General features: G+C 40.4%; 1 protein-coding gene across 3 annotated transcripts in view; it reads left to right on the top strand.

The window, feature by feature from the left end:
* The window catches only part of arnt2 (aryl-hydrocarbon receptor nuclear translocator 2), a 316,675-nt gene that overhangs the window by 217,624 nt on the left and 84,646 nt on the right, over window positions 1-14,405 (top strand). For all 3 annotated transcript variants that reach the window (XM_067971628.1, XM_067971629.1, XM_067971630.1), the window contains one exon: window positions 12,667-12,766. In XM_067971628.1, the coding sequence (XP_067827729.1) occupies window positions 12,667-12,766 (100 nt within the window). The remainder of the gene's footprint in view (window positions 1-12,666; window positions 12,767-14,405) is intronic.

Raw genomic sequence — 14,405 nt, 5'->3', positions numbered from 1 at the left:
TGGGCCGAATGACCTGTGCTGTAACTATTATAATACTATGATCTCATAGAATCTTACAGCATAGAAAGAGGCCATTTGGCCCATCCTGTCTGTGCTGGCTCATTGCCAGCGATATCCAGTTAGTCCCACTCCCATGCTCTTTCCCCATAGCCCTGCAATTTTTTTTCCTTTTCAAGCATATATCCAATTCTCTTTTGTAATTTACTATTGAATCATCTTCCATCACCCTTTTTGGCAGTGCATTCCAAATCATTACAACTCGCATTTAAAAAAAAAATTCTCCTCTTCCCTCTTGATTCTTTTGCCAATTATCTTAAATTTGTGTCTTCTGGTTACCGACCCGCCCACCAGTGGAAACAGTTTCTCCTCATTTATTCTATCAAAACCCCTCATAATTTTGAGCACCTCTGTGCTAAGGAGAACAAGCCCAGCTTCTCCAGTCTATCCACATAACTGAAGTTCCTTATCCTTGGCATCATTATCAGCTCATTCAAGGTGCCACTCAAAAACTTCGAAGACAGTCCAATTTTAGATATCCTAGGGAGGCAGTGATTCCTCATTAGTTGAGACCCAGTGGGATATGCCATGTGTAACTGTCCAGTTCAAAAATGCTGTGGAGAAGGCCTCACTGCCAGAAGAGTGTTTAATGCTTATGCTGTGTGAATGTTTCAGTCAGTGGGATGCTGGAATCGTGTGCAGTGCGGTGTGTGTCTTGGAGCCGGTGGTCACAACTGTCTCCTTGGTTCTGGTTGTAAGACCTTGAGACTGTCACAGTGAAACCTAGAATGTGCAATAGCCTCTGAATATTCTTCGTCCTACCGGGAGAAAGGGTCTTGTTTTGCTACATAAGCACCGACTGTCTCCACACGTTTACTTCCTGATCATTCTGGTACCGAGTGCACAATCCATGGCTTGCATTGGAATTAGTACCTGTGTCGCTTTGCTGAACTGTAAAAAATAGGTTTATTTGAGCTTATGATTTTAAACTAATTGGGTGAGAAAACCAACACAGAACAATATGTGAAGCAGTTTTAAAATAATTAACACTTTAAGTCGTGAGCAAAAGCATTGAAGGTTTATTGCACCTTTTAAAAACTATTTACTGTTGTAAATTTTGGGGTGGAAAATCTACATTTAATTGCCAGGGTAGGCCTGCCCGTCGCTGGCCCTGTCAACATTTACCTGGCATTTCCAGCTCCCAGCCTAATTCCTGCCCCCTTTACTTGTATTAGTAAAACCTTAAAATATTCAAAAGAAAGAGTCGTACAACGGCACAATTAGGCAACACGGAGCAGGATTAAAGACTGGAATGTGCATCTTAGCAGCCGTATAAGAAACAAACAACAATTACAGGTTGATGAAACAAGGACCCATGATGATACTAAAGGAGTGCATCAATGTCATAATGACAGACTAGATATTAGAGGGAAGAAAAGGAGGCGGGGCATGAGAGCCGACAAATAGAATCAAGAACAAGGAAAATAAATCAAGCCTACAGGAGGAAGGAGAGAGAAGGGAAACCAAAACCACCACAGGGACCTAGCATCGATCTGTAGGACACTCTAGGTCATGCTTGGCCAACTTGTAGCCATAGGCTACGTTCAGTCCCTGAACCCTATAATCCAGCCCTGGAAGCCTAGGCACCTGTGTCCTATTTGCACTTATATTTCCTATTCTCTGGTTTGCCCTATTTGAATTTTTTGGGCTGGAGGTTTGGAAAGGGCTGTTCTTAGCGCAGTTGCCTTATTGGTGGACAAACAATAAATCAGATCACCAAGATCTGTTGATGCCAGCAGCTTGAGATAACTGCAAATTAATGGGAACATGCATTTGAACTTTATACGTGGCTCCCTGGGCTCACAGTATGTATCTATGCATCCTACAAAGAAAAAAGCTTGAATATCCTTTGCCCAAGGCGATGAAACACAAAGCCCAGAGAAATGCCCGCCAAGTACAAGGGAACTCAATGGGTCATCAACATCCTGAGAATGTTAACTGAAAAAAGGGAAATCGTACATCTAGAAATCTAACCTAATCCATTTTAGGAGAAGGCTCATTCTGTCTGACTGGCCCATTTTCCCTACTTACTTGACCCAAGCAGAGCTTAGAGTCTGTTCTCCTCTGCACCGTAGTATTTCAATGTGGCAAACAGGAGAAAGTCAGCAAATGTAAGTCATATACATGTAAGCTGGAGTCCGGAGGATCTCAACTGGCACCCCAGAAATACAACGATAGGAGGATTGGGGTCCACCTTAATGTCAGTGATAGCTTCGTCAACCTCCAGCATCATGGACCAAAAATGCTGGAGTAGCAGACAGCTTCATAGAATATAGGAAAGAGTGCTGAGATTTCCTTGTGCCTTCAGAATTGTTCAGGATACCGGAAATGAAAGCAGTCCGGCATATGAACAGTGTACCTTTTTAATCTGCCACAATCCTATTCCAAGAAACCTTCCTTATCAGCTCCCCACTCCCCAATATGTTTCAGGCTGTGTTTTTGTGACACTTATGCCCCGAAGAGCATGTCAGAACTGATAAATTAAGCAGTGCTTGGTAGACATTTTGGAATGTTTCACAAGCGAAATAAATACATCACACTCAATAAAAACTGGAGATATAAGTTAGAAGAATCTAGACCGTCCTCTACCACTTTTTGCATAATTTATTATCCAATTTCTGTCACCTTTCATCTTAGAAGTAATGACGATATATGATTCTTCTCTCTCCATGTGATGGTGTGTGTGGGGGGTGGGGGTTGGACGGAACTTAATGTATTCGTGTCAACAATACAAACCTTGAACTTTTTGGTTAGAACAGCCGTATGCTAAATGGCATGTTTAGATATGATCGTTCAAAGTGAAGCACAAGAACTGTGGGTCATTCATTTTTTTTGGGGTGCTATAACTTTTCAAATAGCTTTAATTTTCAGAATTTTTTTCTGACATAATGAGCTAACCATAGGGGACTAGGCGGTTCAGTGAGTGTGCATTCTGACCTTTCGTTTGTAGGACTTTGGTTTAAATCCAACCCAGACTGAAAGTTCCTTGCGTCTGTTGGCTGTAACGTTTCTATTGCAGATGAGTTAGGCGCCTCAACCGAGTTCTTAATGGGCATAGGCCCAAGGCACAAAAACTGTTTAGGTCTTAGCAAGGCACATGTCAGCTGCAACCAAGGAAGGGCCTACCCTCAGGCCTCTTCCAGTGCTGTTCTAAGCCAGCTGCCAACAGAAAAAGTGGCAGGAAGCCCTACAGCTGCTCTTAACCCCCCCACACACACACACAATCACATGGAGAGGGAAGAATCATATATCGTCATTACTTCTAAGATGAAAGGAGATAGAAATCGGATAATAAATTATGCAAAAAGTGGTAGAGGATGTCTAGATTCTTCCAACTTATAGTTCCAGTTTTTATTGAATGTGATGTATTTATTTTGATTGTGAAACATTCCAAAATGTTTTTTGTGTAGCTTACTAGATTTAATTTTACACAAAAGTTAAAAAGACGTACCAAAGTTTGTTTACAATTGCTGTTGAAAATGAATTGAGATGAAACGCATTGAGATGAAAAGGCTGAAGAGTGAATGCTGAAAATACACATTGAGTTAGTCACAGCTGGAAGGAAAAGATAGGTTAATGTTTCAGATGGAGCCCTTTGCTGCAACATTTCATATGTAGGTGTCCACCCATGTTAACCTTGCTCTCTTTTTCAAATGCTGATTTACTTGCTGTGTGCAGTGAAACATGTATAAACGGATACTTACTGAGAGACCCAAATAACTTACATGGTAAAATATACAAGAGGCAGTCTGAAACCGGGGTCACTGGCAAATTATGAACTACGGAAAGCCTTCAATGCACCAACCCCTTTTTACAACTCAAAACATGGGACACAGCCTGTTGCAAAGCTGCTGGACCTGGAACTTTTACTGAATTGGGATCACTGGCGCTTCCCCTTGCAGCTTACTTCCTTTCTGACCCCAAATTCTCGTGAGGTCAGCGTGAGATGGCAGCAGGTTTTATGGAATGGGGATCTCTTTACCCAGCATGCATAGCAATAGAAAAACTGCTCGACGTCTGGGATTGAATGCTTGCACGGCTCTATCTCGGAAAGAGCGGTTTCTCTGCCGTTCTGGTTGCTGTGTTAAGAACTCCCCATTCTATTGATAATTTTTAACAGTACATACAATGACCATTTTGAAAATAAGGACACCGGCAAAAGAAGGACAACTGATACCAGTGCCTAAGGTATCTGTAATTTACAGGTTTCACTGTATTTCCAGCATTTTCTGTTTATTTCCAGACTGGTATTTGATGTAATCTGATACCATTGATGTAATTTGATTCCTGGGATGAGAGGGTTGTCCTGCAAGGAGAGATTGAGTAGAATGGACTTATATTCTCTGGAGTTTAGAAGAATGAGAGATGATCTTATTGAATCATAAGATTCTGAGTGGGATTGACAGGATAGATGCTGTTTTCTCTGGCTGGAGAGTCTAGAACTAGGAGGCATAGTCTCAGGATAAGGGGTTGGTCATTTAAGACTGAAATGAGGAGGAATTTCTTCACTCAGAGGGTTGTGAATCTTTGGAATTCTCTATCCCAGAGGGCTGTGAATGCTCAGTTGTTGAGCAGATGCAAGGCTGAGATCAATAGATTTTTGGGATCTAAGGGAATCAAGGGATATGGGGACGGGGAGGAAAGTGGAGATGAGGCCGAAGATCAACTATGATCTTATTGAATGGCGGAGCAGGCTCGTGGGGCCATATGGCCTACTCCTGCTCCTATTTCTTATGTTCTTATCAAGTGAGTGTCACATGATTAGCTTCCAGCACAAAAGATTTTATTCAGTTTTTAGAATTATACTTGGTATGCTTTTGCATAAATATTCTTCTTGTTACTGCTGTAGTTATGTCATTCTGACAAACTTCACACACCATAGAAACTTGATCAACCTTGATTTGTTCTGTGGAAACTACTTGTTAAGAATGCCAATAAAAAAAATTATACCATGGCATCATCCTGGGCAGTGACCTCCTGCGCCTGTAGGAACCCCAAGACCTGCACCATCATACCAGTTCATTTTCTTCGAGGTTTGAAAAGTTCACTGCTCTTGGTGTCGTTCGCTGGCATCTATGCAGGTTCTACAGCTTCTAGTCGAGTTGTAATTGTTCTAAGATGGATAGCCCAGTAGTGAAGGATAGAATACTAGAACCTGGTCTTCAGTTGCTTCCAAGCCTTTATTCACAGAACTCCACATATAAGCTCTCTTATATATGGATACAAGACAGCCCCAACTCCACCTGAATGCAGTTAACATTAATTGATATAAATCACATGGATACAATTAACAATATTGACTTTCACTGACTGCTGGTGACTTTTCAGTTTTATTGTTTTTAATTCCAATCCCCTCATTCTTGAGCTCCTCATGTTAGCTCTGCGAGGTTCGATTTGGATCTGTGTAAGCTCAAGAAAAGCCAGTACCTTTGGGAAAATCTGCCCTTTTTAGACTAGTTTTATTCTAAAAGACTGAGTCTTCCATGTAGATGAGTAGGTTCTTTGTTCACCAAAGAAGTCTATCTATATGTCTTATTAAAAAATCTTGTGGAATTGCACAACTTGCTCTCCAACTGAATGAATTCCTGTTGTCCAGATCTTTTGTCATGCTTTTACGTCAACATTTTCATCCTTGAAATTGCCTCTCCAAACATAATGGGATTTCCCTATGTAAACAACTCCTATAACGCTGCAGTTACAGCCTCTGACCACTAGATAACTTTGTACCCCAATTTTCCTAATTCTCTCTCCCAACTTGGTTGCTGACTTGGTTTTCCTTTTCTTGCAGGTTAGCTTTCCTTTCCATCCTCTCTGTCACTTTCAATTTCTTTTTAACTTTATCTATTTCATTTATTTATTTTAATTTATTATTCATTAACTTTCCACCTGCTGCAGTTCCCTCTACCTCTTGATTCTGCTTCCCCCACCCATCGGTGTTGCCTCCAGTATCTCATTCAGCAATGGGGTCTCTTCCCTGCTGGGCTCCACTCCTGGGCTCCTGCTGGCTGCATTTCCCAAAAATAGGCCATGTTATATTAAATGGCAGACATTTGTAGCAGTGTGTGTTTCCAAGACAGCTAGTTCTATCACACTGTGAGGTACATTATATTCTAAGATACCTTCACCATTGAGTTGAATTTGAAGCACAGTTCCATTTGAGTGCATACTGCTGCTATTGAGGCCTTTCGTGACCACTAGAACAAACTTTAGTGCCTTATTTCATGCAAGCTATATAGATACTGTATCCAAACAGACCTTTCCTAGCTCTAAATTGAGACCTTAATGTAGTTCTTAGCAAACTAATGTTCGAACCACTATGCAAAAACTATCTAAAGTTTTACTTTTACTTGGAAGACAGATGTAATGTTAGCATTAGTGTCTGCTCTCAGTTACTTGTGTCCAATGGTAAGAGGGCCCGAGGTAGCTCTGTCAGCAGAAGATAGGTAAATGCCTGGTAGAAATTCCCCTAGATGATAGGAATCCCAGGGGTTCAGTTAAAGGCCATTTCATCCATCCCTCTGTCTTTTTCTGGGCACACTTCATCAAGTTTCTATTGACTGGTGTCTGTATGGAGTACTGCTAGCACATTTATCATACATTACTGTTTAATTTGGCGAATGCACAGACAATGTTTCTGGCATAACTGTCTTGGCAGAAGTGGCTGATTTCCTTAGCTAGGACCTCAGTCCTTCTTTGGTTGTGAGCCGAGGAGCGGGAGCCCTAGCTGATCTATTTTCCGCTCTTAAGTGCAGAAAGGCTGAAGCCAGATTTAATGCTGCTCAATCAAATGGAAAAAGCAGAGAAAAAGCCACTAATCTCTAACACTTAAAGAATGTAGCAATGAGAGTAAAGCTCCAGTTTCCAATCTGTTTCAATCTTCCTTATTTTTGCAGTTTGTGATCTACTTCGATGTTTTTTTTTTGTTATTGCAGTTTTTGTTTTCCATGTGCATTGACCGGGGTGGGGGGGGTGAGTGGCAGGAGGAGGTAGGTAGGGCAGTCAGTCCTAATATCCACATGGATGCAAACATTACGGTCTTTTGCACTATGGCTGCTTGGGGCAGGAAGTTTTACTCTCAGTTGGAGCTGAGCGTGTGGAGAAGAACAAAGATGGAGCTGGAAGCAGAACTGCAAACCATGTAGAGCAGCAGAATGGAGTCTGTGGGGTGCAGCCAAACCTGGAACCTGGAAGAGGGAATGGAGGGTTTACTCAGGGTTCGAGCTGCTGATTTATATTAGTGGGAGAAGGAAATAATTATGTGATGAAGTTTACTTTTAGGGATATAGAAACTGACAATGGTGGCTGTGAGATTGTCTTATAGCCAGGACATTTTTTTCCAGGTTTGAAATGTTGACATAAAAGCATGACAAAAAATCTGTAAGAAACAGAATTAATATCAGAAATGATAGAGATGATTGTGGGATCCAATTGGCCCCTGCTGACATGATTGTGGGATCCAGTTGGCCTCTGCTGACATGATTGTGGGATCCAGTTGGCCCCTGCTGACATGATTGTGGCATCCAATTGGTTGTACAGACACATTGAAGGCATAGGGTAGTATGTGGGATCTGATTGGTTAAATCACTGGTGGAGTATATGGTTCTGTGATTTGTTGGTGGATGGGAAGGGATGCTGTGACATTGACACAGACACAGGTTTTTAATACAATTTTTAACGCTGACTTTTGCTTACAAGTCCGAGACTGTGATCTGACAATAATGAAACTGGGCGTTAAACCGTTTAACAAAACACACTCACCTTTTTCCCTTTGTTTTGAAAAGTGTTCATAACCCTTTATATTTTGCTATTTGCAACCCACTAACAAATTGGCAGATACACGTGTTTTAAATCAGCCAAGTTCATACAATGTGATTTTGTTAGAGGGAACAACAAAAAAAGGACAATCACAGTTTGCATACGACAAAGATCCTTTAGAACTTTTGTCAAGCAGCTAACAATCCGCTTACACCAATATGCATTGAATATTATAAATTGGATAAAATAAATATAAATTGAAAGGGAAAGAGCAGGAGGTGGGACTGATTGGATAGCTCTTTCAAAGAGCCAGCACAGGCACGATAGGCTGAATGGCCTCGTTCTGTTTTGTATCATTCTATAAATGTCACAGTTCAGTAATCCTGCTGTGGAGTATGCAATTATTGCAAAATAGCAAAACAAAAATTGAGAAACTCCTGATTTAACCACAAAGCATTGTGTTCCAAACAATGCAGTCCTCCTAATCCCCACGAACTCTCAGCAGAGCATTTCTTAAATCTGTGTTCTCTGGTTACTGACCCTTCTGCCACTGGAAACAGTTTCTTCTTATTTACTCTATCAAAACCGTTCATGATTTTGAAAACCTCTATCAAATCTCTCCTTAACCTCCTCTGCTCCAAGGAGAACAACCCCAGCTTCTCCAGTCTCTCCACATAACTGAAATCCCTCATCCCTGGTACCATTCTAGTAAATCTCTTCTACACCCTCTCTAAGGCCTTGACTTCTTTCCTAAAGTGTGGTGCCCAGAATTGATCTCGATACTCCAGCTGAGGCCTAACCAGTGTTTGATAAAGGTTTAGCATAATTCCTTGCTTTTGTACTCTATGCCTCTGTTAATAAAGCCAAGGATCCCATATGCTTTTTTAACAGGCTTCTCAACTTGTCCTGCCACTTTCAAAAATTTGTGTATGTGCACCCCCATTTCTCTCTGTTCCTGCACCGCCTTTAAAATTGTACCATTTAGTTTATATTGCCTCTCCTCATTCTTCCTACCAAAATGCATCACTTTACACGTCTCTGCATTAATTTTCATCTGCCATGTGTCTGCCCATTTCACCAGTCTGTCTATGTCCTTCTGAAATCTGTTACTATCCTCCACATTGTTTACTACATTTCCGAGTTTCGTGTCATTGGCAAACCTGGAAATTGTACCCAAGGCTAGGTCATTAATATATATCAAGAAGAGCAGTGGTCCTAATACTGACCCCTGGGGAACACCACTGTATACTTCCCTCCAGTCTGAAAAACAACCATTCACCACTACTCTCTGCTTTCTGTCCCTTAGCCAATTTTGTATCCAGGCTGCCACTGTCCCTTTAATCCCATGGGCTTCAATTTTGCTAACAAGTCTATTATGTCGTACTTTATCAAATGCCTTTTGAAAGTCCACATACACAACATCAACTGCACTATCCCCATCAACCCTCTCCATTAATTCATCAAAGAACTCAAGGTAGTCAAACACTATTTTCCTTTAACATCCGTGCTGACTTTAATTTATTAACCCATACTTTTCCAATTAATTTTGTCCCGGATTATTATCTCTCAAAGTTTCCCCACCACCAACGTTAGGCTGTCTGGCCTACAATTGCCGGGTTTATCCCTCTCCCCTTTTTTGAAGAGATGTAACATTTGCAATCCTCCAGTCCTCCAACACCGTCCCCATATCTAAGGAGGAGTAGAAGATTGTGGCCAGCACCTCCACAATTTTCATCCTCCCTTCAGAACCTAGGATGCATCCCATCTGGACTGGGTGACTTTTCTACTTTGTGTACTGTTGAATCTTTTAAGTACCTCCTTTATCTATTTTTATCCTCTCCAATGTCTTTCTTTATTCTCTATTTGTTTTCTGCCTCTTTGTATCTCCCTTCTTTTCAATAGACTCAAATAATAATCAGTCTGAAAAGCAGCGGTGTAAAACTTCATTTGGAGGAAGGTTTAATCCATATTTAGTCTTCATTTGGAGGAAGGTTTAATCCATATTTAGTCTTCATTTGGAGGAAGGTTCAATCCATATTTAGTCTTCATTTGGAGGAAGGTTTAATCCATATTTAGTCTTCATTTGGAGGAAGGTTTAATCCATATTTAGTCTTCATTTGGAGGAAGGTTCAATCCATATTTAGTCTTCATTTGGAGGAAGGTTCAATCCATATTTAGTCTTCATTTGGAGGAAGGTTTAATCCATATTTAGTCTTCATTTGGAGGAAGGTTTAATCCATATTTAGTCTTCATTTGGAGGAAGGTTTAATCCATATTTAGTCTTCATTTGGAGGAAGGTTCAATCCATATTTAGTCTTCATTTGGAGGAAGGTTCAATCCATATTTAGTCTTCATCTGGAGGAAGGTTCAATCCATATTTAGTCTTCATTTGGAGGAAGGTTCAATCCATATTTAGTCTTCATTTGGAGGAAGGTTCAATCCATATTTAGTCTTCATTTGGAGGAAGGTTCAATCCATATTTAGTCTACTGTCGCTTCACTGTGATCCAAAGTTTATGTCAAAACCCGAGGAATAACAGCTTTTAAAACCCAAGTGTGGTACCTAACCAATACTGCTTGATAGGACATAAACCCGACTACTCTTTTATTACTTCAATGCTTGATGTCTTCTACTGTGGGCCTTGGCCGTTCACCTGGCTTTCTCTATATCAAAAAAAGCTATTTTCAGTAGTTGATAATATCCCAAATGAAAGAGTCCTGGTTAAACTAAAAGACAGAGGAATCCAAGATAGAACATGAGATAGGATCAGAATGTGGTTGAGAAAAAAGAAAAGATTTACGGAGCCATTGGATATTCCACACAATTGTGAAGAGAAATGCCAAATGATATTCAGCACTGATGAATGTAAAATAGTGCACTCTGGTCAAAAAAAAAATGTGCGATATAACTATACAATTAGTAGAACTGAATTATCACGGAGACTTGGAAAGGAGCCTAAAAGTGATAGTTGACTTGTAAACTTTCAGTATATGGACTTGTGAGAAAGGGAAAAACAGCAACTAGAATATCGGGTTGTGTAACCAGAGCACTGATGAGAACACACATGGGGAGATGGTTCTGTTGTGCGTTATGTGTGGCGCAACTATGAACACGCCCTTTATAAATGTTTTTAGGATTTGGCTGCACGCATTACAAAGGAAGTCTTCCCCACTGAGGTATTGTACTCAATTCTGGTCATCAAGCCACAAAAAACATGCACAGCATTGAAGAGAAATGCAACAAGACTGATCCCAAGTGTAAAGACAGTGGGCTATAAGGAACGTGTACAGAAGCCTGAACTCAACATTCTAAAAAGAATGTGTCTACGGGACCTCATAAACATACACAAAATATCAGCACTCAGAATTTTACTTCACATTAAAGCAGGAAAGTAGTGACAGTGTAGATAGTTAAATTATTGAAAGTGAGTTTTGAGCCTGATATTAGAAAGAATTTCTATACTGAAAAGATGTGTGTATTTGGAACAATCTATCTGGTGGGCTAATAGCATTAGGAATATTTAAAATGGAGCTAGATCCTATTAAGCTACCAGAGGGATGAGATTTGAAAGGCCAAATGGCCTTTTCGCATCCTTGATTTTTCTTATCTTCTTGTACATTCCCCCCCCCCCTCCCTCAGATTGCATGCATCTTCTATCCGTAAGACAGGACTCAACACTGGGCAAATTCTAGGTGTGAGATTTTCAGTCTTGACTCAGCCACAGATGTAGTGTCACTTATGCCCAAAGTCCCTGTCCTCCTTTGCTCAGCTAGGCTGGTGCAGAGGGCCTGGAATTTGAAAGTGAAAATTTTCTTGATCCTATTTTTGGACAGGAGCAATCCCTACAACAGTGAGAAACATGGATAAGTATTAATACTTTCTACCTGTGCTGCATTCCTGTTTATGCAGCTCTATACCTTTGTTAATATCAAACAAATAAAACTATGCATGCTTGTTCATTATGCCAGAAGTATATAGATAGAATTACATGCTCCCATCACATCTGTTTGTTGTCTTGGGCACATTTTGTGTGTTATACAGTGGATTTCAAAGACTGTATTCGCTCCTGTAGAAAGAAGGATCTATTCCACACTGTTTGTTCCCAGTGGAATTCTTGCAGTTACCTATGGTTACAACCATAGTGTTGTTATGTTGATCTTTTAGAGCTGTCCAGAACGGCCTCATAAGCTATCAGTGCAGGAGGTAAACTATTAAACATCTGTGATTGTTTTATTGAGTACACAATCAGCTGGTTCAACAAGCGTGACATTGACAAAAAAATAACCACACACTCAAATAAAATTATTACAATATTTGTTCAACCAATTGTAAACAATTTTACAACACCAAGTTATAGTCCAGCAATTTTATTTTAAATTCACAAGCTTTCGGAGGCTTCCTCCTTCGTCAGGTGAACGATGTGAGGTGAACGTTGTTTCGGAGGCTTCCTCCTTCATCAGGTGAACGTTGTTTACAATTGTCAACCCCAGTCCATCACCGGCATCTCCACATCATGTTCAACCAAAATTATACGTCTCCTACGCACCTTAAGATTGTTCATGCAGTCTCTAATATAATCATATCTATTCTTACAACATAACAGATTTGCCATATTACTTATAAACAGATTTTGTTTTGCATTTGGGACTTTGTTGTGTGCTTACCTTTAAGTTTTCCAACAGAGGTGAATCATTGAGGTTTGTAGACATTTGTGGTCAAACATAGATTTCGCAATGCTGCGTTGGCTGCTGTGTGACAAAAATTTCCTTAAAACTATGCTCTGTGTTACATTAACTAAACAGTCCATCAGCAACTTCATTAATTCAGAGGTTGTCCTAATGATTTTTTACACAGGTGAAAAGAAGACAATGTCTACAACATCAGCCGCAGGAAGCCAACAGATCTACTCACAAGGAGGTTCATTCCAGCCTGGGCGAGCAGGACAAACATTCAGGTAAATTTAAGAGAATCTCCGATACTTCACGCATCTTAAATTAATGTAAGAAAATACAATCGGGCATGTCAGCTGCATCAAGTAAAGTAATTCTTACTTATTTGTTCATCTTTTATCTAAAAACAGCAACTTTGGGCATCCCACAGGAAAATCAGCTTTGGGACACTTCCTTTAAGAAATTTACATTACATGTGGTCTGGTGACGTTCCCATTTTCCATAGTGTATGTGTGTATACCATAATATATTATTATGTGTATATTATGATACACACATTTTTTGTGTGTGTGTATATATATATTCCTACAATCAATTTAGCTTCTTTTGTGAGTTTATTACTTTTTAAAAGAGGTATGTATAGCTTTTTTCTGACATCACAATATCTATGCCAACTTGCATATTGGCCTAGCCTGTTCTAACTTGGCTGGTTCTCTCCCAGTTGAATTTTCATATCTGACAGACTTTTTCTACCAAGTGAGAAAGGTCTGTTCAGGCCAGTAATGTGGAAACAGCCTGATGGTATGTGCAGGCAGACTGAACATTTAGCTCAATTATATGGGCTCAGCATTACCTACGTATCTTAGGCCTGATGATGTTAGTCATATAAAAAGCTGTTCATGAAACTTCTCCCACATTGAACTCCATACACGTTCTCCACTGTCTGTGAGAGATGGGCTTTGGACTGGCAACCCAACTGTGGTCTATTATGTAAACAAATAATATTTAGTCCTTGGCTCTTTGCCTTGTTGTCGTACACATCTGGCATTGGTGTTGGGTGGATGGCCTAACTCTGTCAGCAGCACCTCACAGGAATGCAGAGTGAAATGCTGCACACCCATAGCAAAGGCAGGACCCAAAGGGACCCATCACACAGAGGAGATCAGTCCAGTTTTTGGCAAGACAGGCTGCTAACCTCACGGCAATTAAATGATCTGTTAGCCTCCTGACACAAGTTTTTGTACGCTTTCGCCTGTTAATTTTTATAGGAAGGCTGATTTGGAACATTCAGTGGGAGGAAAGATGGTCATTCTCTTGCCCCTTTATTTAGCAAGGAATACTTAATTCTTAGATCTTGCCCTAAGCATTGATTTGGCCACTGATTTTTGGATACCTGTGTTCTGGTATACACGGTACACGCCATCAAGCTTAAATGGCTCCAAAACAAACTACGAAGAAATTTTCTTAAGTAGTTTTTATTTGCCCGATATGGTGTATGGACACTCTCCACATATGAATATGCCCCATTTAACTAAGCCTAGAGAATTTAGATACAGATTGGCAAGAGCCAATGGTTAGGGTTCCCCATGTATGCAGATGGGAGTTCAGCTAAGGCCACTGGTAACTTTGCCACTAGTTGACCGGCTATGAACACCCTCACCTTTAGAGCATTGGGGTCTGTAGTGTTATCTGGAACCAAGTGGGAAGAATCACGGTCACTGGTGATGGGTCTATTCCTCCAAGTACCATCAATGACCAGAGATGGTTGGCTAATCACCAATAGTTACCATTTCCAGGCATGTCATTTTAATGCCTCTTTGACCCCAAACAGACTACACTTACCTCCTTTACCAAGGAGGATAGTCACTAGTTGGGCATTAGATAATTGAATAAGTGTGAGTTTGAGCCCTTAGTAAGCAGATA

The sequence above is a fragment of the Heptranchias perlo genome, chromosome 34 (genome assembly GCF_035084215.1).
Source record: "Heptranchias perlo isolate sHepPer1 chromosome 34, sHepPer1.hap1, whole genome shotgun sequence".
Classification (NCBI taxonomy): domain Eukaryota; kingdom Metazoa; phylum Chordata; class Chondrichthyes; order Hexanchiformes; family Hexanchidae; genus Heptranchias; species Heptranchias perlo.
This window is presented reverse-complemented; position numbering and strand designations above follow the sequence as displayed.